General features: G+C 41.4%; 1 protein-coding gene across 1 annotated transcript; it reads right to left on the reverse strand.

Moving 5' to 3' along the window:
* Positions 1-1,901: 1,901 nt before the first annotated feature.
* NOL11 (nucleolar protein 11) lies at positions 1,902-26,216 on the reverse strand. Its single transcript, XM_066615968.1, has 18 exons — positions 26,023-26,216; positions 24,332-24,445; positions 22,811-22,867; positions 21,318-21,463; positions 20,311-20,368; positions 16,527-16,668; positions 15,666-15,863; positions 14,432-14,508; positions 12,397-12,520; positions 10,068-10,171; positions 9,613-9,690; positions 9,021-9,205; positions 8,665-8,790; positions 7,560-7,781; positions 6,553-6,631; positions 4,428-4,520; positions 2,450-2,557; positions 1,902-2,054 (listed from the first exon to the last, which is right to left on the reverse strand). Exons 1-18 carry the CDS (start codon positions 26,164-26,166, stop codon positions 1,941-1,943), a joined length of 2,169 nt encoding a protein of 722 aa, XP_066472065.1. The 5' UTR covers positions 26,167-26,216; the 3' UTR covers positions 1,902-1,940.
* Positions 26,217-27,535: the final 1,319 nt, after the last annotated feature.

Consider the following 27,535-nt stretch of genomic DNA (forward strand, 5'->3'; position numbering starts at 1 on the left):
TATTAATCAGATAAATCAGGGGTCTCTAGTTTTTGGCCTAAGGGTTGCATCAAATATCTGGCACAGTGTCAAGGGCAGGGGAAAAAAATTAAATATAAAATTTAAATACATACATTTAAGATGAATGAATAAATGAATGGGCTCAAATGTCCAGGACTTCTCCATGCATGAACACAGTCCCAAAAATAAAGCACACACTTAAATTGGACCCCCATTCTCCCACCTCACAAGCAGAACTCTGGTTGTGTTTGGTCAGCTGGGTCAGAGGCTCTCAGGGGGATCAGAGGCTGGCCACGGGCCAGAGAGAGGCTTGCCACAGGCCGCATCTGGCCCCCGGGCCAGGGTTTGGAGACCCCTGAGATAAATAAAAGTTTTGCTATGCTTTACTGACTGTTTTCAAACTAGCAAAGACTATGGAAATGGTAGATTGTAACAGCAAACAAAACCATTTTAAATAATGTGCTTGTTTTCCTTTGAACACATTGTTATGTGTACTCACCCTAAGAAAATCTTAGCCTGTATAGCAAATGTAATCTTTAGCTACAATGTTGCAACTGTAAAAGGGATACCATTAGGAAGTTCAGCATTAATACTTATTTAGAAGGAAGACAAATGAGCAGAGGTGTTTGTTTCCAGTGAGTAAGATAGGATTACTGAGCACAATGGGTTAGGTAAAATAAATAACACAATTTTCAAGCATTTCTACAAATAATCAAATGAGACAAAATGAATTTGTTCCCACACTTCCTATAGCAGCAATTTAGTTTTGGATTTGCACTCTATGCTCCAGATCAGGGGTTCTTAACCATTTTCCAAATACAGACCCCCAATGAATTGCCCAATATGTCCCTATGTCCCCTATGCCAAACTGTTGAAATCATCATCACCACCACCAGTCCTATTAGGTATCAGTATGACTTCAAAAGATGCATATGAATAGCTAGAATAGAACACCTCAATCTGTATTGATATAATGGTGATACTTTCCCAAAGACTACCTCTAACTAGATTTTTTCTAGTTTAGAATTGTCTCCACAAGATTCCAGTGAGAAAGATGTGGGGTCAACATGAAGATATGCAGGGCAGTGACTTCCTTGTAATGGGGTGTATGTCTTATTTTTGTTTCTTTAGTGTGTGAGGCTTGCTTCTCTTTCAATCCTAAAGCAGAGCCTCTATCTGGCTCCCCAGGAACAGAGATGGCCATCCAGGCTAAAGAGAGGCAGACAGCCTCAAAACCTGCAAATAGTTAAAAAGAACTAACTTGTCTGAACTTTGGTAACTGGAAACATCTAACACTGTATGTAGAGACAGGAGGAGCAATGACTGCAATTTGACTTTTGCTCCCAGGCTTGAATAATATAATTTCATTGCATGTTTATTTTGTTATCCTAGAGATAGAAGCATATTGTTAGCAAATGTATCTTGTTGTTTAAAAAGAAAATCCTCCTTGTGTAAATATGTGATCTGGTTACCAATTTCTGTTGACTAAAACTATGCCTATACTCCACACTGTCCTATGGTAGAAAAGGAAAAATGCTTTTCTGTACTATAATTGTTTTGGTACAGAGAACTCCCAAGTAGTGTATCTTTAAGCCCAGGGAAGCATTCATATCAGCAATGGAGGCTATCTAGCATCACTTGAGCCATCACCAATCAAGTGCTCTGCATATTAACTCATTTCCCCAGCTCATAGCAGGGACTCCATTCTTGGTTTGACAGAGTGAAAAAAATTAGGACGGGAAAAAAAGGAAAAGCCTATTTGTTGAGATCTAGAAAACTGAGATTTCAACTATCTGGACTTTACCCTCAGAAATAATAACTGCGCATACTCATTATGTCATAATCAGCATCACCAGCGAAGCTGTCAAACCCAAGGGTAAAAAGAAAGACTATTCACAGAACAAGATAATAAAAATAATTTTATGACAAACATGCCAAATTCAAAAAAGTTTTAGAACTTCAATGGAATATAAGCTGTCATCTTTTGAGTGCTTTAGTCTCTGTAACTCCTTCAGACTTCCTTCGATCTTGTTGAGTTCAGAGCAAAGACGTACCTAAAAGGAAAACCAAAACAGAAATACAAGAAGAGTTAATAGCTGGGGCTCTGAGACTGCAAGTAAAAATGCTTTAAAAAAAAATAGCTTTATCATTCTTACAAGTAGGGCAACAGCCTCCCCCACCCAATTAACAGAAGTATTATTATTATTATACTTTATTTTTACCCCGCCTTTCTCCCCAAAGGGACTCAAGTATATTTTATACTATACCCAAATTAAAGCATTTGGGTTGAGGGAGGTGCTGCAGTTAAGGGATGATCTCATCATTATCATAATAGGGATCGATCCATGCAATATTAATCCATTTCTGTCCAGCCCACAGGTGACACATTTGATCCCTGTTGCATATATGCAACATTGGGCAGAAATGGCTTAAAGAAAGAGACACTTACCTGGGCTCTCACAAACTTGTGTAGTTCAGAAAGTAACTTTCTTGCTTCTGGTAGCATCACAACAACTGTAAAGTGAGCATCTAGTAGCAGGCACATCCAGTCCATAATCTGAAAATAGGACCAATGTAATAAGTGAACACAACACGACACAATGTAACGCAGTGAAACAACAGCATGGCTGATCATTTATGTGCAAGTTTGTTCAAATTATCATACAGAATTCAACTGCAGATATGTTTCATAAGCATAATTCTAGTCCATTTTGACATTTTAAACTGGAGTTGCTCAGATTTGGCAATTTTTTTTACCAAGTCATTTGTTTCCACAATTTAAGGTCATGCAAAAGCCACCCTCCATCCATGCCAATGACCACATTGGGTGAGTACACGGAGAAAATATACACAAAGTACACAAAATAATTTGCCACTTTTCTCTCCACCCAAGTGATTTGGAAACATTATATAGATCCCCACCCTACCCACAACCCTCATAACAATTGACACTTCATTAGTTAGGAAAAAAGTGGCCCATATTACATACATCAGCTACAGGGCAGATGCAACATCCTATGCAAAAGTTATTGCAGTCATGGCAGACACCAATGTGCAACACATTGCTGCAAAATGACAGATTATAGTTCACTTGTCATCTGAAGCTAGATATGTTAAAAAAGGTATCATGCACCATCAAAAGCCAAGACACATTGTTTTTGTTAGACATTTAAAACATTGTCTACAGTCAGAGTACAATTAAATTTTATACAAGCAGCACAAGCCTGTGTGGCGAAGGGCACAGCAGCATCCCACCAGGATTTTCTTGTCCCACTCATTGGTCAAGTCTGTCTACCTGATGAAGGCCAAGGGTAGGCTCAAGAAGCTCATCCAGGATTTCCCACCATTGTATTAGCCAACCAGAAGGGTAAGATTTTGATACCCCCATATCCCATACAAAGAGCCGGGTAGTATGAACCAGTGCATGCTTTGCACCAGCACCTGCAGATATCACCTGCACATTCTGACTGCTCCACGGCCACTGGAGAGGAGCAAGGGAACCAACCTACGCAATTTCTAGGCAGGCTTTGTGTCTAGGTAGTTAGCATTAGGTTTTATTGTTTTGATTTGCATTCAACTCCAAGTGCCTATTTTCATTTATTTTACCTTTGCTCACGTCTCTTTTAATTTTCTCCTTTCTAAGGAAGCCAATATATTTTTTTGCTCACTTCTCTTTTTATTTTCTGCTTTCTAAGGAAGCCAATATTTTTTTTTACAAGTTGCTTGCCTTTTTTTATCCTGACCAGAGCTAAGAGCTATTGCTCCCCCAGTGCTAACAGTACACAGGACAAGTATAGGTGCAGGAGAGTAGAGTCAGCCAGGTTAGTTGACCTCCTGGCTGCTCTTCTAGCAGCTGGCTTCTAAGCTGAAAGAACCCAGTAATTAGGCTTTCCTGAGATGGGAGGTGAGGCGAAGGACACCTCCTTTTTGGTTTTTTCCCTTTGCGGTGGCTACAGCTGCCCCTTTCTTGGACAATTCCTAGCCTCCTGAGAGATAGCTAAGGATGCATAAAAAGGGCAGGTGCACAAGCTATGTGCCTTGCCCCTCCACTGACCATCACAACACAGTGGGCCATGGTGGCTTCCTCAGATCCTGGCTTTTTTAGATTAACTGAAATTATCTGCCATTTCTCAGAAAAAATTGCAAATGGGCTGCAGTGCAGACCCTGCTTAAGCTGAGTACTCAGATGACACAACTGTGTATAGGAGCAGAGGACTCACTGAAGTATGAAGCTCATCCACCAGCAAGAGCCTGCCTACTCAGTTTAATGCAGGGTCTAAACCTGAACATGCAGAGAAATGCATATGCCAATCAGATCACTTCAATGAAAAGAATGGGGATGTCCTTGCACTAACAGAGCTATATAAGCACATTAGAGAAACTGATAGCAGCACTGAAACAATGGCACTTCAATGTTCCTGCCTTACCTGGTTTATAGAAACAGAAAATATTTCAGGAAAGTCTGTAGTGGCTTCTTCATTGCATTTCATGTACAGGTACTGCAAATACCGGAGGAATAACTAGAAAGAAAGAGCAAATTGCTACTCCAATGAGATTTTCAAGTATGTATATATCTTGATTTTTTGAATGTCTGTATTTGCAAATTACTATTTTTAAAGAATGACTTGTCTCACTTCTATCTCATTTCCACTACTCAATTCAAAGACAAATATTAATGCAAACAATGTCTGTCCTACTATACCGATTTCAGATTCAGAGATATCAACAAATCTACATCAGGCTACAGCCCTTATACAAAAGTACTGAAGGTCCCCAAGTCTCAGATTACACAGGCCTACAAAACTGAGGGTCAGAAAAGTTTTTCCCAAACTTTATGGTGGTTTGATATGAATTTGGGGTGCCGATTCCAGAAATGGCATCCGTTTTGCCCTATCACGTCTAGTTTTGGAGACACGGCATAGCCTCTTTAGTGAATGGTTCAAGCAGCTTCCTCATGAGGAAGCCATGGTGTAGGCTTCCTCATGAGGAAGCTGCTTGAACCATTCACTAAAGAGGCTATGCCGTGTCTCCAAAACTAGACGTGATAGGGCAAAACGGATGCCATTTCTGGAATCGGCACCCCAAATAAACCCAGGAATTGGAATAACGTTTAAGGAAGCAAAATGTGTGTTGGCCTGTGTTATCAATATCTGACAGTTTCCATAAATGAAGAAATAGAAAATTACTGCGTAAGAGCAGCAGATAGGAATCTTCATCATGAGCACATGTAGACCAACCTCAAATTTGAAGGTAAAAAATAAATCTGTTAGGTACAACATGTATCTGGTAACTATTTGAATTTACCTTGAGACCAAAACAAAAACTACAGAAACAGTAAAAGATGAAAAAATGTTCAATGAATAGTTTATACATTAGATCTATGGGCTCAGTCATAGCATGTTGATAAATGCAATCAACTGTATTTTCTGTGTAAGGCCACTGAGTTTCTATGTATGCTAAGAAACATCATAAGATGTTGAATGAACTGCTTTGGCAAGTGTCTGAAAACAGAGTCACTAGGAAAAGCTACAATTTACAAGAAGAGAAGCCGATACAGGGATGTGGCCTGGTTTTGTGAGGCTGACTGTGAAAGGATGACAACATCCCTTGTGGTTGGCTTGCAGAGTGATGTGGGTGGATAGCAGGTGAAGGGTGATGGGAGGGGTGCTGGATCAGCAGAGAGGAGAGCTGATAGAGTGGCAGGTGAACAAGGAAGGGTGGAAGGATGGGTTGGTGGTATGAAAGAGACAAGGATGGAGAAGTCAGGAAGTGGGCAATGAGTGACAGCAGGGAGAAAGAAGCTGGAGAGGCAGGTCAGCAACAGACAAACAAAAGAGGAGTGACAGTGATGAGAAAGGGGTTAGAGAGATTGGCATGGGGGGAAGCAGCAGAGAGAGAAGAGGACACTGAGAAGCTGGGGAAAGAGAAAGAAGAACCCAGCAGGCCCAGCAATGGCAAAAATCTATGTATCAAAGACATTCCCTTTAAGAGCTTGAAAGAGTAAAAAGATACAGCAGCCCCCTCCATCCACAATTTCACTTACCCATGGTTCTCCGTGCCCCCAGCCACTGATTACCTTTGTTTTTATTCTTACCAGTAGCACCAAAAAACGTTTCTTGCTTTTACAGGACACTATAAGCATGAAGCTTACAGAGGACACAGGTACACTAGGGGGACACAGGAAGAACATTAACAGGAAGCTTCCTGTTAACATTTTCTGAGTTGTCCTGTCTAGTTTGCAGGTTCCATGCCTGCTTGTCATCTATAAGCTTCTTGCTTATAGAGTTCTATAAAAGCAAGACATTCATTCTTGGCACTACTGGTAAGAATACAAATGAAGGTAATGGGAGCAGAGGGAGGCTAGAACATATGTCTAGTGGATACAGGGATGCCAGTATACTGGTGAGGTCATGAGAAAGGGGCTGTAAGGCATATGCGTATTCCTTATATCCTCTATAAATAAGGAAGTAAGGAATATAAATGTGGGGAATTGAGTTCCTCAAAAAGTTGAGATCAATGGAAGGAAACATAATGGGGACCCCCTATACTTACGATGACTTGGTCAGCTGAAAGATCTTTCAGATGAGGCAAAAGAAATGTCTCACTGTATGCTGAACGCAGAATAGAATTTCTACATAAGATTCAGATTACACTGTCAAGGAGCAACAGGTACTAAAATTTGTATCCCACTCTATCTCAAAGGCATCATAAGAGTAACATCCTTACATCCAAAGCATTTTAAAAAGGATAAACAAACTACAGTTTAAAAATCCTTTAGTTACCAAATTTCTTATACTACTTTCCAAGAAAGGACAGGCTGTAATCACAACCTCCTTCCTTGGAGGCTTAACAAAATTGTGAAGCAATGCGAAAAGTCCTGTGGGTGCTGCAACTTAGCAGATTCCTGGTTCCTGAAGTACTTCTATAAAAAGAAGCCGAACCTGTGAGGTAGGTTGGGCTGAGGACAAACGTTATTATATAAATTATATACTTTATAATACAAGTTATTGTAAATTTTTGTAATTGTAATAATATATCTTACTGCATAATAATACAAGACAATTATAATAATACAATTTGTTTTTAGTAACCTTGAGTGGTTGCTTTTTGGAGTAGAAAGCAGGGTACAAATTCTGAAATAAATACTTAACACAGAACTGGGGATAGCAAACTAGACAGTATCAATTTTTAATGCAACTGAAGCTAAAAGGCAAGCTTTCTTCAGTTTTTATGCAAAGAATTAAGCAAGAATGGGGGGGGGGAGAGAGAGTCCACTGCACTTGCACATTATAACAAGTGCAAGAAGCCAAACATGAATCTGAAGGTAATTTTTTTCCCCATTTTGCATGCAATACTGAATTCATTCAATGAAAGACTTTTCAACACTTGCAGGCAAAAAATAATAGGTTAATATAATTATAACTAAACTGTATTTATATCAATGGGATTTAGTCATAACTAATGTTAGTATACAACCCAGCAATTGCCTGTTTAGTTTCTCTTTTATAATCTACATCAGTAATACATTCCCAACTTTTCAAAAATTTTGCCAAGGATACAGTAATGTTGCCTTTTGTGGTCCAACAGGGCATAATTCGCTTGCATCTGTTGCATGAGATTTTTGGGTTAACTCTGTATCACAACCATCTTCCTCTAGGAGTTCAGAACTAAACCCATTCTGTATAACTTTAGGTTGTTTCTCCACTTTACTGTGGTGTGCATCATCAGCATAATCTGCTACAGAACCTAAATTCATTTCCTTAAGGTGCTCATCACCAAGCCTAGAAAAGAAAAAAGTAAATATTCCACATCTGGGATACTAATATGCATTTAAATTGACATCGAAACAACATGCACAGTTACTGGAGTTCATAAGGAAAATGACTTGGAATATTTAATGCAGGGGTCTCCAAACCCCGGCCCGGGGGCCAGATGCAGCCCGCGGCAAGCCTCCTTCTGGCCCGCAGCCAACCTCTTGTCCCCTGAAAGCCTCTGGCCCACTCAACTGAACATGACCAGAACACAGCTCTGATTGTGTCTGGATTGTGTCTGGAGGGTGTATGAGTGCCAGAGAGGTTGAATGAATGAGTCCATTCATTCATTTATATTCACTCATCTAAGTCCCATCTCTAATTTATTTATTTAAACTTTATATTTAAAATTTTTTTTGGCCCTCCACACCACGCCAGATATTTGATGCGGCTCTCTGGCCAAAAAGTTTGGAGACCCCTGGTTTAACGCATAGTATGTAGTTTCTTTTTTGTTTTTAGAAATGTTCGCATGTTTATCTTGTATCAATATGCTTTGCTGTAGGGTCCAAAGGGCAGTCACTTCCTATTGGCAGGCCAAACTGCATTCTAGTTATGACCGAGCATTTTGGGATGGAATGGAAATTACCCTGAAAATAATCACACAGTTAATTTGCTTTCTCTGATTTCAAATTAGAACTAAGACAATAAAACAGGAGGTGTCTCATCAATTTAAGCTTTATCCATTAAACAGTTTTCACACACCTGAAAAAATAAGTAATACATGACATTAATTTCTATTTAAGTCACTGCTGCCAAAATGATGGTAGCGTGTCAGCATCTTTCTCAAGACCCTTATTGAACAAATAATTAGAAGCATCTCTAAAGAGTACAAGTAAAATTGCTTTATACTTACTTAAGGAAAGTCCTCAAGCAAGCACAAGTAATGGCTTCAGGGATATCAGGAAACTGCTGCAGACACAGTTGTAACAAGTGTACATCTGTTTTCTCCAAGGCAACTGCCATTAAGCCTGGGCACATGCTAAGACACAGGATAAGCAATTAATCCCTGAATATTTTTAAGTGATTTGTCAAAAGTTAATTTTTCTTTCCACAAAAAAGTTTCAGAAATTTCTGGGAGGTTCAAAAAGAAATCAATTCCTTAAAGTCACCACTGCCAAAATCTTTGAACAACTTTTTACATTGTTTTAAAGAGATGTGATGGACAGTCATGTACATGGATAATGACAACAGAAAATGAGAAATTTTCACCTGTAAGAGACACCTTGCGTCTGGATCAGTTGCACCAGGCAAGCAGAAGGATAAAATGTTGGTTCTGTTTTACATCTGTTCACAAGTGCCGACACTATGCATTCAAGTGATGTTTGAAAATTTGGCATGCGAGTATTGGACAAAAACTTCACCACCTTTTCTTCAATTTCATTCTGAGAAGAATCCTGAAAGAGTACATTTATAAGTCAGTGCCAGAGGTACAGATTAAATGACTAATTATTCAGGCATGTCAGAATAAAACCCTCATTTGAGAAAAGATACGCTATCTTCAGACTGCATGACTGGAGAAAAACTTCCTGGGGGTGAGCCCCATTGAACACAATGGGATTTACATCGGAGTGTACAATTGCACTATAGGTGTCACAGCAAGCATGGTCCTGAAAGAGGCATAACTTATTCTCTCCAACCCAATACACAGAAGGTTGTTTTGCACTATGCATGAGCTCCTGTTCTGAAATGATGAGTCCCATTCCATGAGATAAAAACATGCATTATCATTTACAGAAGGAAATACTGCCAACAAGATTGCTTTATCTTTACTGCCTCTTTACTAAGAATTTTTCAATTTTACCTTAATGGTCAAGAGAAGCTGTTCCACTGTAAGGCTCTCCAGTTGTGCTTTTGCACCCATGCTCCTTTTTGGCCTCAACTACAATATTTGACAAGATAAGAATGTTTGAGACAAATATGATTAAAGTGTAAGGGAGCTTATGGTAATCTTTTATTCAAAATGGAATGGCTACATTTCCAACAGTAACTTGTACCCTGAAGTACTATTCCTTTAAAATTAGAGCTAGTTATAATCTAGGTTTCCTAGTGGATGAAATAGGCTGGTAGATTGTATATAGTTTTAATACACTTGGAGAAAAAGCCCAAGAAAGTTGTGTTAAAATTCTGGGTAAGGCACACTAATAATTTAATAGGTACATAAAAGAGACAACAAGTCACATATTGTCTTTATGAAGAATGTCACATTACATGCACTATACTATAATAAAAGAAAGCAGAAAAAAGTAATTAAAATACCAGTCTTTTAAATTCATCCTTAGCAGGTACTGACTGATCTGGCTGTATATACATTAAGTCATCTTCCTGAAGCATATTCCAATTCACAGAAAGAGTCTTCCTTTCTGGAAACAAGAGTAACACATTAAAAAAATCACTTTAAAGGGGTCAAACTAAGCCTGTGATTCACATTTCCAAAGCAAGGTTATTTTAAGGCTTGGAACCTAGATTTTGTGAGCAGAGTTTAGATCAGGGGTGCTCACACTTCTTTGGCTCGAGAGCTACTTTGAAACCCAGCAAGGCCCGGAGATCTACCAGAGTTTTTTTTACAATGTACGCGCCATCATAACATATAACATTTATGTGTACAATGTATGTTGGTGTACCTTGCATAACCGCATGAGCCAATACTGCACAACACAACATAATTAACTATAACCATTTTTTGTAATTACTTGAGTTTACTTTGATGACTTGCACTGAAGTGAATCAGCCAAGGATGCATAGTCAGACAGTAGCTGCTGACAGTCAGCCTCAAGCACACTTCCAAATGTTCATCAGTCATGGTGGAACGGTACTTGGACTTAATGATCTTCATGTAGGAAAAGGCTGACTCACATAAATAAGTGGAGCTCTTCCTGCCTCAGGTGCTCTTATATCCCTGAGGGCCCTATTGCCTTCAAGTGGCTGCAGCTGTGCAGCACACTCTGCTGGATGCCCAGGCCTTACCCTTAAAGGGGCCACTGCTGACACCACATCTACCTCCTCATCAGATCTTCCTCGATTCCAATACAAGTGGGGGGGGGGAGCAGATCTCTATACAGACCAGTGCAAAAACAGGGGAAAGGTGTGGGGGAGGGAAGATCTCTATATAGACATCACAGCAAGACCAGTGCAAAACCCCTTGCACACAGAACCAACAGATGGAAGTTGGGGGGGGGGCAGATCTCCATACATACCAGTGCAAAAGCAGGGGAAAGGTGTGGGGGAGGGAAGATCTCTGTATAGACATCACAGCAAGACCAGTGCAAAACCCCTTGCACACAGAACCAACAGATGGAAGTTGGGGGGGGGCGAAGATCTCCATACACACCAGTGCAAAAACAGGGGAAAGGTAAGTCAGCCCCAGTAGAGTCAATGGGGCTCACTCCCAGGGATGTGTGGACGGGAGAGAAGCCTGCCAGCAGCTCCTCTCCCAGGGAGGAGCCTGCCAGGTGCTCGCTCCCTGGGCTCGCTCCCTGGGCTCACAAGCCTGCCAGGGGCTCACTCCTAGGGATGCGTGGACGGGAGAGAAGCCTGCGATCGACTCATTTCGCCTCGAGATCGACTGGTAGCTCGCGATCAACATATTGGGCACCCCTAGTTTAGATGAATAGGATTTTCCCACCTTCTTCTCTCTATGACACTGGACCTCAAACTGGTGGGTCATTACCTGAGAACCACTACCCCTTTCCCTTTAAGGGGCAGGGGGAAAGTGGCGACACAATCCCCAGAACCACGCAGCTACAGGGAAGGGGGGCTTATACAGGGGATGCTATAAAAACAGAAGCCCCACACGCCCATTAACATTGTTAAAAAGCTTACCGGGGCTAAGTTCTCTTGTTTAAACAGGTCACTAAAAGCATTTATGTTTATAGAGCCACAGAGCAGACTTCCAAAAGCCTGGATGTTGAATGAAACTAGCTTTAATGCTAAATAGGAAGCGGAAGTTAATTGTGGAAGCCTCTGATCTACCATTTGCTTACATTACCCTAAGGTCCATGGAAATGGATGATATAAATATATAAAACTTTAAAATTTTGTTGGGGTATTTTAATCAATCAACTCTGATTTTCAAGCTGTTTATCAAGTATTCCACTTGGCCAGACCAAGGGTGAGGCACAAGCCGAAACAAGAAGCACCTTTCACCGCTCCTATTTTTTCATGTGTTTGAGAACATTTAGAAACAAACGCATCCTTGGAATGCATGGAAACAAATGCAGTCCATTCCAGGAACCCTTACGGATGCTGAAATCCACGCATCAGGCACCATGTAATTTTCTGAATTCAGCTGAAACTGGAAGTTGTGATTTTTTGCCTTCTGAAGGCCTTAGAAGACCTTCAGAGGATCAGGGAGGCCTCCCTGGCCCTCACAAGGCTCTCTGGGTGCAACTAGAGAGCTCCGGACATGACTGGAGGGTACAGGTCCAGCCTCCACTCTGAACCCATGGTTAGTCAAAACCGCAGACCCCAAATCAGCAGGTAACGAGGCAAGACTTGTATAGCATTTTTACACATATTTTTTTCCGCAGGATTATGTTGAGAAAGGGTGTCTTGTGGAGATATAAGTAAAACATAATTAAGTACCTACCCGATACTTGCATACCCTTGGTTTTCCCAATAGCTGCAGCCAAGGACGACGTTTTACACTTATATAAGATCACTTTTAATTCCTTCCCATGAGTCACAAAAAGTCTGTCTCCATAACACCAACACTAGAAAACATTAGACAAACCATTAGCAAGCAGGAACTGATTTGATGAAATCAGCTGTTGCCTCAGAAAACTCATGGCAGTTTGTAGCATGTTGTAGGACTTTAGAGTCAAAAGAAAGTTGAGCCTCTGCTCATCATAATTTTAGCAGTTTCACTACCATTGAAAAGGCATTGTGATCACTGTAAGACTGTTGTAAAGACACACTTTACAACAAGCATTGTCAGACAAATTGATAGGTTTTTATTTGTACATGCCAAATTCCTTCTCAATCAAAGAACATGAGTTGATTTACACAACCACTGCTATAATTCACAGATCTTAGAACGCCCTGATGCATACAGAAATCTGGAACATGGCAGGTTCCATACTAATTTTAGAGAAGGAGCAAATAAATTGAAGTTGCTTTGGCTATTGTAGGAGTTCAGAGATCATATTGGCACATCCAGGCTTATAAACAGAGTGGGATTTGAACTCATGTTCTACACACAATGGTCACTACAGTCACCATATAACAAGGATTCAATGAAAGAATTCACTCACTGTATGATCTCTTTTGTTACATTCCAGTAGTAATAGAGAAAAACATACATGTGACATCTATGTGCCTAGATAACTGGCCATGTCAATCAGTTTTCTGTTTATAAGGATTTCTATAGTTTACATTTAGGTTAATTAGTATTTTAAAGTCAATGACTCAGTTTAACTTTCTGTAAGTCTTCTATTAGTGGGATTATTTCACTGCCATGATGCACAGTAGACTATTTTAAAAACTGAGATCCAAATTATTATAAATGTTAGGTCATTAAATGGGTCCTCATCAGCGCAGTTTTAAACAAGAGAACTCAGGCATTAATCTTGTGTCCTGAGTACACTTCTGTACTGCAGCAAGTCATGGACTCTTCGCTCACAACAGGAGAGGAAACTGAACGCTTTCCACATGTGCTGCCTCCGACGCATCCTCAGCATCACCTGGCAGGACAAAGTTCCAAACAACACAGTCCTGGAACGAGCTGGAATCCCTAGCATGTATGCACTCGGTCATGTCGTGAGAATGGATGATGGCCGGATCCCAAAGGATCTCCTCTATGGAGAACTCGTGGAAGGAAAGCGCCCTACAGGTAGACCACAGCTGCGATACAAGGACATCTGCAAGAGGGATCTGAAGGCCTTAGGAGTGGACCTCAACAAGTGGGAAACCCTGGCCTCTGAGCGGCCCGCTTGGAGGCAGGCTGTGCAGCATGGCCTCTTCCAGTTTGAAGAGACACTTGGCCAACAGACTGAGGCAAAGAGGCAAAGAAGGAAGGCCCACAGCCAGGGAGACAGACCAGGGACAGACTGCACCTGCTTCCAGTGTGAAAGGGATTGTCACTCCTGAATCGGCCTTTTCAGCCACACTAGACGCTGTGCCAGAACCACCATTCAGAGCGCAATACCATAGTCTTTCAAGACTGAAGGTTGCCAACTAACTCTTGTTGAAGTTTATTTTATTGCTTTTTCTGTTAGGCTTTGAAATATTTCAAAGTAGCAAATTCATAAAACTGGAAAGGTCTTGAAGTAGATAATACAAAGTTGGCCATTCTTTTGGCCTACTGTACTGACATGAAACTAGACAAGAACCACAAACGGAAGGAGCTGACAGAACTGTGCCTTACACAGAAGTATATGACTCCGTAAATCCAAGACTATTAATCAAAGTAAAATAACTTATTATCTGTACATATTAAAGGTGATAGCGGTCAAATGTCAGTTTAGAAAACAAACAAACCACCTGTTACATAATATGTGATCTCAAAAATATAGAATGTTTTAAAATCTGAATATTGCACCTTCTCTTTCAACAGTATATTCATCCGCATGTCACAATACTAACTACAAAGGGCTTATCAAACTGAAGTTCTGATCATGGCTTACTTGTTGAGTGGTTCCATGAGGCAATTCTTTTGAAGCTTGCAATGTTTGAAACATTATATTCCATATGGAAATGTATTCTACAGACAGGAAAAACAAGAGACATCAAATGGTATATCATTTGGCTGTGCATAGTTTTCAATTAGGAATGACATCTGGAAATTTATTATAAGCATTTTGGTAATATACCCATAAAGTAGTTAACATATCAAAAGCTTTTCTGCTGAACACTGCCAATAACTGTTTAAGCCTTTACTGTTATTCAGATTACACTAGTTTCAAAAAGTATCAGGTTGGACTCTGAGAAGTACGAATACGGAAGTACGGAAGGAAACTTGTGCAAGATAACTTTCCTACCACCTCTGAAAATCCAATCCCAAGGGTCATGGGCTCTGTGAAATGATATGGAACGTGGTGGTGATGGTGCTGTAGCAAAAGGAGGAAAATTGGCCAATAGAAGGATTTACATGCACTCCTCAGGAGTAGCTTTTCAGGAGGCTACAATGGAGAGGAGGCAACATGAAAAATTTCCCATGTGAGCTTTCCTCTGTTTGACTTAGGATTCAACCTATTATCTGGTTCTTGCATACAGGCCAATTCAACAAATCTCTCCATTCCAGAAACTTCAATATCATCCCTAACCCACTCCCTTGTATAGGATTCTATCATTCTTGTAGATAAGCCCCCACAAAACCTACCCAACTGCAAAAATTCTTGGTTGCCTGTCCAATGGGATGACAACAAAGAAGACTAGTGAAGTAGGGTCACTCCATTCACAGTTCAAAGAATATAAAATGGCAGGAACAGCAGGGAACATGAGCTTCAAAGTAGTTGTCTACAACGATGTGACAAAACTGCTTTTAAAAAAGCAATACTCTACCAAAGCCACTTGCCTGGATGAAAATTTGTTGCCATCAACATGATGAGGTGAGTTACTAAAAGACATGACTGTTATATCATTTACCAGTTCAAGAACAATTACACTGTCTCAAATAGACCAAGGTCTTATTACTCTTTGCTATTCCCATTTCTTGTTCTATTTAGACTAAAGCCTGCAATCAGCATTCTGTTGCTTTCCATTCTACAATCTATCTGTTACATAGCTTTTGGAATGTTTGTATGTTCATTATTATGATTATCCAGAACACATTTTGGGGAGGTTTCCTTCCTTAGAGTCAACCAATAAAACTGGAGGTATTCAATTCAGCTGTTGAACTTTAAGCTTAAATTATCGTACCTCGAACATCACTATTTGGGGAATCCAGACATCCCACTATGGCAATATGATCTTTATCAAGAATGGCAATGGAAGTTCCTTTAAGAATACTGCCAGAGACTGCAAGTCTGATCAGAAGTGACTTTGATAAAATTTGCTCTTCTTCAGAGCCACTCTGCTGTAGTGGCACCGAGATTTTGTACACACATCCATCAGAATCTGCAAGAACAGAATCAAGTTTCACAGTGATTAACAAGAAACTGGGATCAACAAAACATCCTTTGAAGGTGAGATGAAGGCAGACATTTCCCTCATGGACAGGAAAAGGAGGAAAGTATCCTTCTTTCAGGTCTTTGCCTCAGGACCATCTCTGTGTAGGATATGTACACACAAATCCTATGTAACACATGTGTACATACTTCAACTGCTGTAAGGTTAAAAGTAAGGTATATGTACCATATAACTAGATGATTTAAAGTGGTAGGGAGGAACAACTCTCCTCCTCTGCCATGGCTTGTGAATGGATAGCAATTCTGTATTAAGACTAGAGTCTTTAGTCAGTCCAATTCTCAACTAATAGCTGATGATTGGTAAAAGGCATCTAAAGTGACCAAGAAAAATTCTTAATATCTGAATATCTGAACTTGTATTGATGGTGTGTGCCTGCATTATCTCAATCTATGAGCATTTAGTAACAACCATACCATTGTTAACTTGTCTTAACTGCTGCTGCTATTCCTATCCTTTATACAAGGCTGAATTCCAGAATGTGGAAAAAGTAGCACCATGCTTTATTGTCTGCACTTTTATCACAGCAATGGTCCTAACTGTACAAACTTTTAATGGTCCAAACTATACAATTACATGTACATAAATACTTACATAAACTCAGGAGAGTGACAACCTTATCTTTCAGATATGCTCCAAAACTGAGTGGCAAGAATGATTCATCTCCTTGTTCAAGTTTAAACTTATGAAGAATGTATGGATTATAATGATGAACATACAGGAAGCAATTCCCATCCTGAAAAATAAATATTAGTCTTCTGTTATTTCCCAGAAAATCAGAGACACTGTACCTAAATACTAGAAAAGATGCAGTTAATATCTGGAATCCAAGCTGTTTCTCACATGAAATAGTATATGAATAGTCTCATATGGAACAATGTCAGTAATAACATCAGCAAACAAGTCTTTCTTCAAAGAGAATCTGCCTCCTAATAGAGCGAGAGTGTGCCTGGACCACTAGAGAGTGACAGGTACAGAGAACATCTGTTAGTCCACAGTGAAATAAAAGTTCTGACCAATATAACACAACTTCACATTAATGAAATGAAAGGATTCAGTGTGAAAGAGTTCCCCTTAGGGTAGGGACTATTTCCTAAACATGCTCAAAGAAAGGATTTCAGCACAGGAGGTTCTTCCTGTTCAGTGGGCACATATTACTGTGGTGTAATACCAAGTTTACAATAGCTTTTTTATGTTCAAAAATAACCTTATTCTATATTTAGATTTTTTATATCCATCCTTTCCCCTTCTGCAAGGAAGGCATTCAAGGTGGCCAATATATTATTCTACAACAAAAACAGATTCAAAATTAAAAACAAAAGACAAACAGCACCACTAACAAAAATATCAAAACAGCATAACTAAGAGAAAGCCATAAATGTCTGACACAAACTCAGGATCTGAAGGCTAAAGGGAAAGAGCACACATTTTCATTTGCAACCTATACAGCAGAAGTGATGCAGCCAGCTCCTGCGTCTAGAGACAAAGAGTTCTATAACCTGGCTCAGGGAAGGCCTTCCCATGTGTCACCAAGTGCATCTCTGCCAAAGACAGGAGATTTAAGGTGGCACCTATTCTATCCAACACATCTGAAAAATTGCAAGTCACAATAGCAACAGTGTATCACAGAAGAGCCTGCACTACCTCTACCCCTGTGTGGCAGTGTTACTGCACACAAGTGAAATCTGCTATTCAGGTTTCCTTCCTCTCATATAGAGCTATGACTTGGAGTCATTCAACAAAACTTACTGGAAGAAGTTTCAAGATAGATAAAAGAAAGTTTGCCATCAGAAGATATAGGGATGTCAGGGAATTTAGATAGCTTTAAAGAGGAAATAGACTATGGTGGACAGGTCTATTAATGTCTATTACCCATAATGTGTAAAAGGAATCTATACGCTTCAGAAATATCAGTTGCTTGTGGAGAAGGAGGCAGATAGCAGAAGAGGATTACTGCCTTTAAGACCTGCTGCAGGACTGAAAGAATTCATAGCTACAGCACACACACTGGATGATTTAGTTCTGTTTCTATTGCTATTACATGCTTACTCACCTCTAAGATAGTCAACAAATTTATGTTGGAAATAACTAAACCTGAAGACTAAACTAAACCTGAAGAATAACTAAACCAAACCTGAAGAATAACTGAACTAAACCTGAAGAATAACTGAGCCTGAAGCGGTTGGCCCTCTGGATGGTGAGGGAGGGAAAGGGGAGATAAAAGGAGACTTAGAGATGGCAGAGAAATTAAATGAGTTCTTTGCATCTGTCTTCACGGCAGAAGACCTCGGGCAGATACCGCTGCCTGAACGGCCCCTCCTGACCAAGGAGTTAAGTCAGATAGAGGTTAAAAGAGAAGATGTTTCAGACCTCATTGATAAATTAAAGATCAATAAGTCACCGGGCCCTGAAGGCATCCACCCAAGAGTTATTAAGGAATTGAAGAATGAAGTTGCAGATCTCTTGACTAAGGTATGCAACTTGTCCCTCAAAACGGCCATGGTGCCAGAAGATTGGAGGATAGCAAATGTCACGCCTATTTTTAAAAAGGGAAAGAGGGGGGACCCGGGAAACTATAGGCCGGTCAGCCTAACATCCATACCGGGTAAGATGGTGGAATTCCTCATCAAAGATAGGATCTCAAAACACATAGACGAACAGGCCTTGCTGAGGGAGAGTCAGCATGGCTTCTGTAAGGGTAAGTCTTGCCTCACGAACCTTATAGAATTCTTTGAAAAGGTCAACAGGCATGTGGATGCGGGAAAACCCGTGGACATTATATATCTGGACTTTCAGAAGGCGTTTGACACGGTCCCTCACCAAAGACTACTGAAAAAACTCCACAGTCAGGGAATTAGACAGGTCCTCTCATGGACTGAGAACTGGTTGGAGGCCAGGAAGCAGAGAGTGGGTGTCAATGGGCAATTTTCACAATGGAGAGAGGTGAAAAGCAGTGTGCCCCAAGGATCTGTCCTGGGACCGGTGCTTTTCAACCTCTTCATAAATGACCTGGAGACAGGGTTGAGCAGTGAAGTGGCTAAGTTTGCAGACGACACCAAACTTTTCCGAGTGGTGAAGACCAGAAGTGATTGTGAGGAGCTCCAGAAGGATCTCTCCAGACTGGCAGAATGGGCAGCAAAATGGCAGATGCGCTTCAATGTCAGTAAGTGTAAAGTCATGCACATTGGGGCAAAAAATCAAAACTTCACATATAGGCTAATGGGTTCTGAGCTGTCTGTGACAGATCAGGAGAGAGATCTTGGGGTGGTGGTGGACAGGTCAATGAAAGTGTCAACCCAATGTGCGGCGGCAGTGAAGAAGGCCAATTCTATGCTTGGGATCATTAGGAAGGGTATTGAGAACAAAACGGCTAGTATTATAATGCCGTTATACAAATCTATGGTAAGGCTACACCTGGAGTATTGTGTCCAGTTCTGGTCGCCGCATCTCAAAAAAGACATAGTGGAAATGGAAAAGGTGCAAAAGAGAGCGACTAAGATGATTACGGGGCTGGGACACCTTCCTTATGAGGAAAGGCTACGGCGTTTGGGCCTCTTCAGCCTAGAAAAGAGACGCCTGAGGGGGGACATGATTGAGACATACAAAATTATGCAGGGGATGGACAGAGTGGATAGGGAGATGCTCTTTACACTCTCACATAATACCAGAACCAGGGGACATCCACTAAAATTGAGTGTTGGGCGGGTTAGGACAGACAAAAGAAAATATTTCTTTACTCAGTGTGTGGTCGGTCTGTGGAACTCCTTGCCACAGGATGTGGTGATGGCATCTAGCCTAGACACCTTTAAAAGGGGATTGGACAAGTTTCTGGAGGAAAAATCAATTATGGGGTACAAGCCATGATGTGTATGCGCAACCTCCTGATTTTAGAAATGGGTTATGTCAGAATGCCAGATGCAAGGAAGGGCACCAGGATGAGGTCTCTTGTTATCTGGTGTGCTCCCTGGGGCATTTGGTGGGCCGCTGTGAGATACAGGAAGCTGGACTAGATGGGCCTATGGCCTGATCCAGTGGGGTTGTTCTTATGTTCTTAAGACTTATAAAATCAAAATCAAAAGCTGGGTTTGAATAGACACTTGCTTGGGAAGTGAAAAATGAAATACTGAATTCAGCCACAGAATAGGTAGATACTGCCAGCATGGACTGGATAAAGCTGTTGGTTAGAAGGCAGGCAAAGAAGGGATAGCTCCATCATACTGGTAACTGACAGGAAATGGACATAGGTGGCATTACAAACACAATCAGTTTCCTGCTTGTATTTAACACTGTAAATTAAACATCAATTAACTTTTAACAAAATATACCAGCAATATGGTATGGCTGCTTTAAATTTAAAATGAAGCTTTTAAATACTCACCTGCTCAGTAATAAACATAAGAACAGGTTGTTGAACATCCATGAAAATCTCACTCCACCTAAAAATACATTATATGATTATTACTATATGAAAACCCAAAATATTGCTCCAAATTAACAAAACACATTATCTGAGGTAATAGCTTAATATATTACTAAGGATTCACAGCCACCACAACATAGTTGTTGGTATAAATTGATACAACCTCAAATGTATAAATGCCTCAGTTTCCTGATTTGAGCTATGGAACTTCCTTAAAAGTTAACGACCAATAGTCTTTATTCACAATATTCTTTAGGTGAATTTGATACACATGTATACCCAAGAGCAATGAAATGGAACAAAGATCAGTATAAGTACTGAGTAGCATGCTGGGCTTGTAATTATTGTGTAGAAACTTGGGGTGCTCTCTAGAAGGAAGGAATGGAAATGAATACAGCATTTCAAACATGCAAGTCCTTGGATAATCCATACTAATGACTCCTTCACAATCTGTAGGTTTAGGGGGAGAGACAAAAATCAAAACAATTACACTTTGATCTCTGGATTACAAAGCTTGAACAGCATTTCCTAAACTGTGAGTCGTGACCCTATGCTCAATATTCCGTCGCAAAGCCTTTCTGGGAGCCTCCAAAGACTGCTTCTGGGTCACACTAGGTCCATGATCCACTCCATTAGCCTCTGTGGGGCCTAGAAGGGGGGGCCTGTGGGGCCTCTGTGGGGCAGAAGCAACCAGAAGTCGCAGAAGCAACGTGGAAGTAAACTAGAAGTTGCTTCTGGGAACCAAAAGTGCTTCTGGTCTCTTCCACAAGGCATTCTGTGGCCCACGGAGGCCAATGGAGAGGGTTGGGGGCCTGGCGTGACCCAGAAGTGGCCTTCAAGGGTCCCCAGAAAGGTTTGCAGTTGAGAATTGAGCATGAGATTGCAACCCATTACAGAGGACAAGGTGGGTAATGGCAGGCAATAATTTAGAAACCTCTGAGCTAGAAAAAAACTATGTCACTTACCTAATTACTTCATTGGAAATAATGTTTTCAATTTCTTGCTGAGGTGCTGCCAGCAAAGTATCCAACCTCTTAACAGCTCCACCCTTGAACAGGACAAGGGGTTCAGTATGAGGCAATGAATGTATCCGATAAACATCTGATGACAACTGTAAATAAAGAAACCAAACAGAATCTTCTACACTGTTCATTACTCTCAAATGTAAGACGAGCAATATAAAAGCTAACAAGTGCAGAATGCTGTCATACAATACACTTTGTAACAGTCAGCAAAGATGACTCATTTTGCCCCATTTCTGAAAAGTTCACTGATCCAAAAACTAATGTGGCAGATGAGAGGAAGTAGCAGGACACAGAAGAGGCAAAGATTAAACTCTGAGATTGAAGCAAACCAAGTCTGTGTAGGAGCCCACACCTGAAACCCTCGTTTAGTTCACTCTGAAACCCATGGAAAAGGGCATGATACAAATGTAAAGTAATCAATTGGCAGGAAGAATTCTGCATCAATTCCATTAAGAACAGCTTCTGAATTACAATTCTGACACAGTACCAAAATGGAAATGTAATTCTTCCAGCGCAACAAACTTGGCTGTTATGTTAAAACTCAAAAAAAATTATTTCTCCTGCAAGAAGGACATTACACAACTGAATATTTTTACTGTTGGCGAAGAGTCAGAAGTATAGACATTCCATACAGGGGGATTGACTAGCACTGCCACTACATTCTACAACTACCTACAGTATGTTTATTTTATGGAATTTGTTATTAGCCCTACTAATAGGAAGAAAATTCTAGAATGCTTGTCAAATTTAAACAATACACTTAAGACTTGTATAAAGAAGTTATATTGCGACTATAAGTCAGATTTGCAATTAACCACTTGCTGCTCACACCAGATGAGCTGTAGCTGTCCCTAGATGACCACCTAAGTATCACACACAAGGCCTTCTGACCCTGGAGTCAGAAGGGCCAGGGTACACTCACCACCAACCTATATGCGTCCTTTCCGAGGCCTGGCCAGTCTAAGAGAAAATGAAATCAGAGAGCCTTGAACATAGCCCGACATGCAGTTCTGGCTCCCTTTTTCTCAAGCCTCTTGCTAAATACAGCTAGGTGAGACTCTGAATGCTTCTTGCTTTAAAAGGGCAAACAAGCACAAACTCTTTCACAGTTGAAAGATGAACACGAAAGCTACCCCTAGAGATAACAAGACAAAGTGGTGGCAGCAGCAGGAAACCAGTTACTGCAGTGAGCAGCTTATATTTTATTCCTTTTATTTCAGAGTTGCTGTGATACATGCTCATCTATTGCAAGGCCAGAAGGGAGACAGTTTGGTGGTAGGGACAGGAAGAATATTGCACAGTAGGAAGAGAAGGGACTGAGATATTATTCCTTATTATTGACAAAACATAAACATATTGAGAACTCATACCAACAATTTCATAAAGGTAACACCCTCCTCCATATCAATTTAACACAAGTTATCAGCACTTACAGTTGCTTTGAAGATCCTATCAAAATTAGGGTCATCTTCCTTCCAGATCTGTAAAACCTTAGAAAAAGATGAAGTTTTTTAAAGTAACAATGTTTGATAACTATTGCTCTCAAACAGTGCTAATGTACTTGTAATATTGTACAAGTGTGTGCAATGTGCTTACCTTAACATGAACAAGATTTCAATTATGTGTTCTCTTTACGTCAAGGACACTAACACTAGCACATAGTTTTACAATGGACTGCTTAAGACTACAATTATCTTACCTACCACAAACCTTACAAGAAAGTAAATACAGGAATGCATCACATAACAATGTTTAGGTCAACAATGGACCATACGTATGGTATGTACGTAATCAATGGTTCCATAAGATTATAATAGAGCTGAAAAACCATGAGGGTCTTATGTACCTGTGTAACCTTGTGTAGTTGTAACCCAATTTTTGGTGGGTCACGAGTTGGCACCAGTTATGAAGCCACAAGGCATTCTGGGGTGCTACCCAGCTGCCACAGTGGGTCATTGCACTAAAAAGATTGGGAAGCATGGGCTATACCATATAGCCTAGGTGTGTAGTAGGCTATACCTAGTAGGTTAGGTTTGTAGTAGGCTATACCATTGTTAGTCTACTCTGAAAATGGAAAATTATTCTGTTTACTCCAGAATTTGAGAGAACAATCTATATAAGTGAATGATGTTCGCACAACAACAAAATTGCCTAATGATGCATTTCACAGAACATATTCCCATCATTAAGCAACACATACCTGTATTGGGAAAATGAGGGTACATTTTAAAGAAAAAGTTCAACATCACCCTCCTGATAATATTCAATACAACTTGGTAAAAACGCACACAGGAACTCACTAACACAAGATTAGTAGACATCTGAACATTACACCATATGCTAGTCCAGGGATCTCCAAGCTTTTTAGCATGAGAGCTGCATTGTATATTTGACACGATGTCAAGGGCCGGAAAATAAACAAACAATATACACATGGAGAATCAATGTGCTGATAGTTTGACTGAATACAATAAGTGGGTGGAGGTGAAAGGAGGAGGGGAGCAGAGGGAAAAATGGATTTCCACAGGAAGAGGGGGAATGAATTTTGAAAAAAGCATCAAGCAACCTATGACACAAATCACAAATTTCTTTTCATCTCAGTTTCTGCTCCATATAAGTTTAACATAGACATTAACTTTAATTTATATCCCAGATCTCCCAGAATTGGTATATATCTCATTCAGCCACTAGAGAGGCTGAATATAATGCAATGTAATGTAATGGAAAGAAATTTCCATTCCATTGCATTACATTCAGCACCACTAGTGGCAGAATAAAGAATATAACCATGCTGGGAAACCCAACAATGTGTCTTTTGAGCTGTTTTTAGCTTGGAAATGCTGGGAAACCTCACAGGCCAGATAAAATTCTCTGGAGGGTAAGATGTAGCCCACCAGGCCAGGGTTTGGAGACCCCTGTGCTAGTCAGATACTCCTAATAATAAGAAATCCTACCTTATCATCACGGACAACAATGAATTCTCCTGTTTCAAATATGTGAACAGCTGGACTTGTAATGATCTGGCCTTCTTTGACAGACCAGCAACCTAATGGTTTTTGGTCAGATACCTTTTTATTAAAAAAGAAAAGAAAGAAAAGACAACATTATCAACTGATAAGATATGACCCACAGGCATAACATAGTTTCGCATGTCCTCTGTTAAAACTTAGTTAAAAGAACTTAAGCAACTTAAGGGCATATTCTCAGAATACCACATTTTAACCAAGAACTAAAGAAATGTGATAAAGTAATTACTGTAAGAATACTCTTTACACAGAATTACCAAGAGAACAGGGCCCTTCCAGTAGCAAGTATCTCTGGAAGTTTTTCCAATTTGGTATGCATGCTCCTTTGCCCACAATCTTTTAAAACCTTCAGGCTCAAATGACAACAAAATGGAGGACTAAAGCCTTATGATTTTCTACCCTTCATTGCTTCAGAAAACTGACAACCAGGTGAGCCTGAGATTCCTACCTAGATTCCTACCTTGCAAATAATAAAAGGAAATGGATGACTGCTTACCCCTTTACCTTCTTTTTTGCTTAAATGTGCCTTATTGAATCAGGGAGACATGCAGCCCTATCACATGGTTCAGGAGAAAGCCTCAGTGTTTTTTAAACCATTTCTGCACAACAGGGACCAAATGTGTACCCCTGTGGGCCAGGCAAAAACGGGTTAAAGTTGCTGGGTAAAAAGTTGTTAAAATAACTAGTACATGCACACTTAGAAATATGGGAAATTAATCCATTTCTTCGCAGCCCACATTCGATCCCTGTTGCATATATGCAACACTGGGCAGAAATAGCTTAAATACCACATAGGGGATTGGGAAAGGGAGGGGAATTAAAGTGGATTGTCTTTAAATCATAAATTGGTGATCCACTGGCGTTTGGTTTGTTTTAATATTAAATGTCATTCATGTCATTTTAATCTTTTATTGTGTGTTCTTTTATGTTGTAAGCTCCCTTGGGTGCCTGCTTTGGGGTAGAAAGGCTGGATAAAAATTTGTTTAATAATAATAAGTCATCTCAGTGGTTCTCACACTTTTAGGACCCACTTTTTAAGATGAGAATCTGTCAGGATGTGCCGAAAGTGATGTCATGACCAGAAGTGACATCATCAAGCAGGAAAATTTTCGACCATCTAGGCTGCAACCCTACCAACACATACCCAGGAGTAAGCCCCATTGACTGTCACTGTCTAAAGCACATACAGAGCAGCCTGTTGAAAGTCCAGATCTGTCGCATTTCCCAAGATGCATACCGTGGCAGCATCAAGTCTAAAATAATAAAAATAAAAGATTGAAATGAATGGGGACCCACCTGAAATTGGTTTGCGACCCACCTAGTGGGTCCTGATCCACAGTTTGAGAAACACTGAGTTATCTAATTCAGAACCCTGTCCTACGCATGTCTACTCAGAAGTAAGTCCCCTTAGAGTCAATGGGGCTTCCTCCCAGGAGGCTGTGGACAGGACTGCAGCCTCAGTGTGCTCCCCCCCCACATGCTTCCCTCGGTCCAGTTGGTCACGCTCCTCCCCCCCTTATGGCCGTTAGAGCGCGCGGCCCCGAGCGGGGGAGGGCGACACGCGCCCTCGAACGAGGCTCGCGTGCCGGCGAGGAAACGGTCCCGTGAGGCGCCTTCACCTTATACAGAGTCACCGTCTTGCCTCGGTCCGTGAGCAGAGCGCGGTCCCCGTCCGCCTCCAGCCACAGCGGCCCCTGGGGGGGCCCCCCACCGCCGCCACCCCCCAAGGCACACAGCGTGAACTCCTCGCAGAACGCCGCCATCTTGCAGGTCGCGCGAGAACTGCGGCCGCAGAAGGGAAGGCGGACTGCGCCTGCGAAGAAACCTACAGCGTCACGGCCTTTGCGGAGAACATCCGGGGACTGCAGGGCTTGAGGCAGGGAGAGCCCCCCTTGAAGTCAATGGAGGGGTCCAGAGCTTGCGCGCCGCCGTGCTGGGGGCGGCAGCGTGTCCCCCCCCCCCGCAAAGGGTGGCATAAAGACACCTTCTGTTTAACCCATTTCTGCCCAGCCCCAGTTGCGCGATGCAGCGTTGGGCTGAAATGGCTCACTGGAGTGAGACTCCCCCCTGGTGGCGAAGTGCAGAAGGGGGGCGCAGGTGGGGCGGCTCAGCAGGAAGGGCTTGAAGGGCTGCCCTGCCACCCTCCCCCTTCCACTCAAGGGTCCAGGCAGAGGCACTCTGTCTGTTGTGGCCTGGTGAGCCTGAGGGCCCAATCCTATCCAACTCTCCAGCAGTGGTGCAGCTGCAGTGCAGCCCCGAGGTAAGGGAACAAGTGTTCCCCTACCTTGAGGAGGCCTCTGTGCCTACCTCCCCACCACAAGATGCAGTGCATGCCCCACTGGCACAGCTGCACTGGCACTGCAAATTGGATAGGATTGGGCTCTGAGGCTGCAATCCTGTCCCTACTAACCTGGGAGTGAGCCCCATTGGCTGTAATGGGAGTTACTTCTGAGTGGACACGCATATGATTGGGCTGTGAGAGGAAAAGAGAGGAAGGCAGAAGGAAGCAAGAGGTGAGGAGGTGGAGAAGAGCAGAGGAAGGACAACCCCCGTCCCCGGGGAGAACGGAGCGGCTTCAAGCCGCTCCGCTCTCCTCTGACTTGCACCACTTCCAGAGGTGGCGCAGGTCTGAGGAGACGCATTGGGACGAGCAGCCCTTACCCATGGGTAAGGGGAAGAGCTTCTCCTTGCCTCTGGCTGAGCCGCTGCTGCCAACAAACCTGTGTAGAATGCAGCGCAAGCCTCCTGGCTTGCCTGCTCCAGCGCAGGTTTGGATTGCGCCCTTAGACTTTTATAGGATTGAAGAGGACAAGTTCATAGAGATGGATAAGACCTGGATCTTGTTGCTTGCATGAACTCACAGGAATAAAACAGACAGCCTTGAAAGAAGATTGCTTTGTAGTTTATTTACAATAGTATGTAAGAAAAGGCAATTTTTGAAACAATAATAAATAACTAAAAAGCAACAACTAAGTGGTGTGAATAATAACTATGAGGCTTGGATCTTTCTATTTAGCCTTGTATTATTTATCGCACAGGGCATTTGGTCCTTCTTTCATGGAACTAGCTCATCTCACCAACGCAACACTAATCCTATCAGCGAAAACACTAATTTTATTCACAACATTCAAA

Source organism: Tiliqua scincoides, chromosome 2 (genome assembly GCF_035046505.1).
Source record: "Tiliqua scincoides isolate rTilSci1 chromosome 2, rTilSci1.hap2, whole genome shotgun sequence".
Lineage (NCBI taxonomy): Eukaryota > Metazoa > Chordata > Lepidosauria > Squamata > Scincidae > Tiliqua > Tiliqua scincoides.

Bases quoted from the DNA above. Each gene is read 5' to 3' on its own strand.
- NOL11 (XM_066615968.1), bottom strand. From the start codon at position 26,166: ATGGCGGCGTTCTGCGAGGAGTTCACGCTGTGTGCCTTGGGGGGTGGC. The intron at 24,446-26,022 runs GTGAAGGCGCCT...TTTAATAAAAAG, and splicing joins AGACGGTGACTCTGTATAAG to GTATCTGACCAAAAACCATT. The intron at 2,055-2,449 runs GTAAGTGTCTCT...TTTTCCTTTTAG, and splicing joins ACAAGTTTGTGAGAGCCCAG to GTACGTCTTTGCTCTGAACT.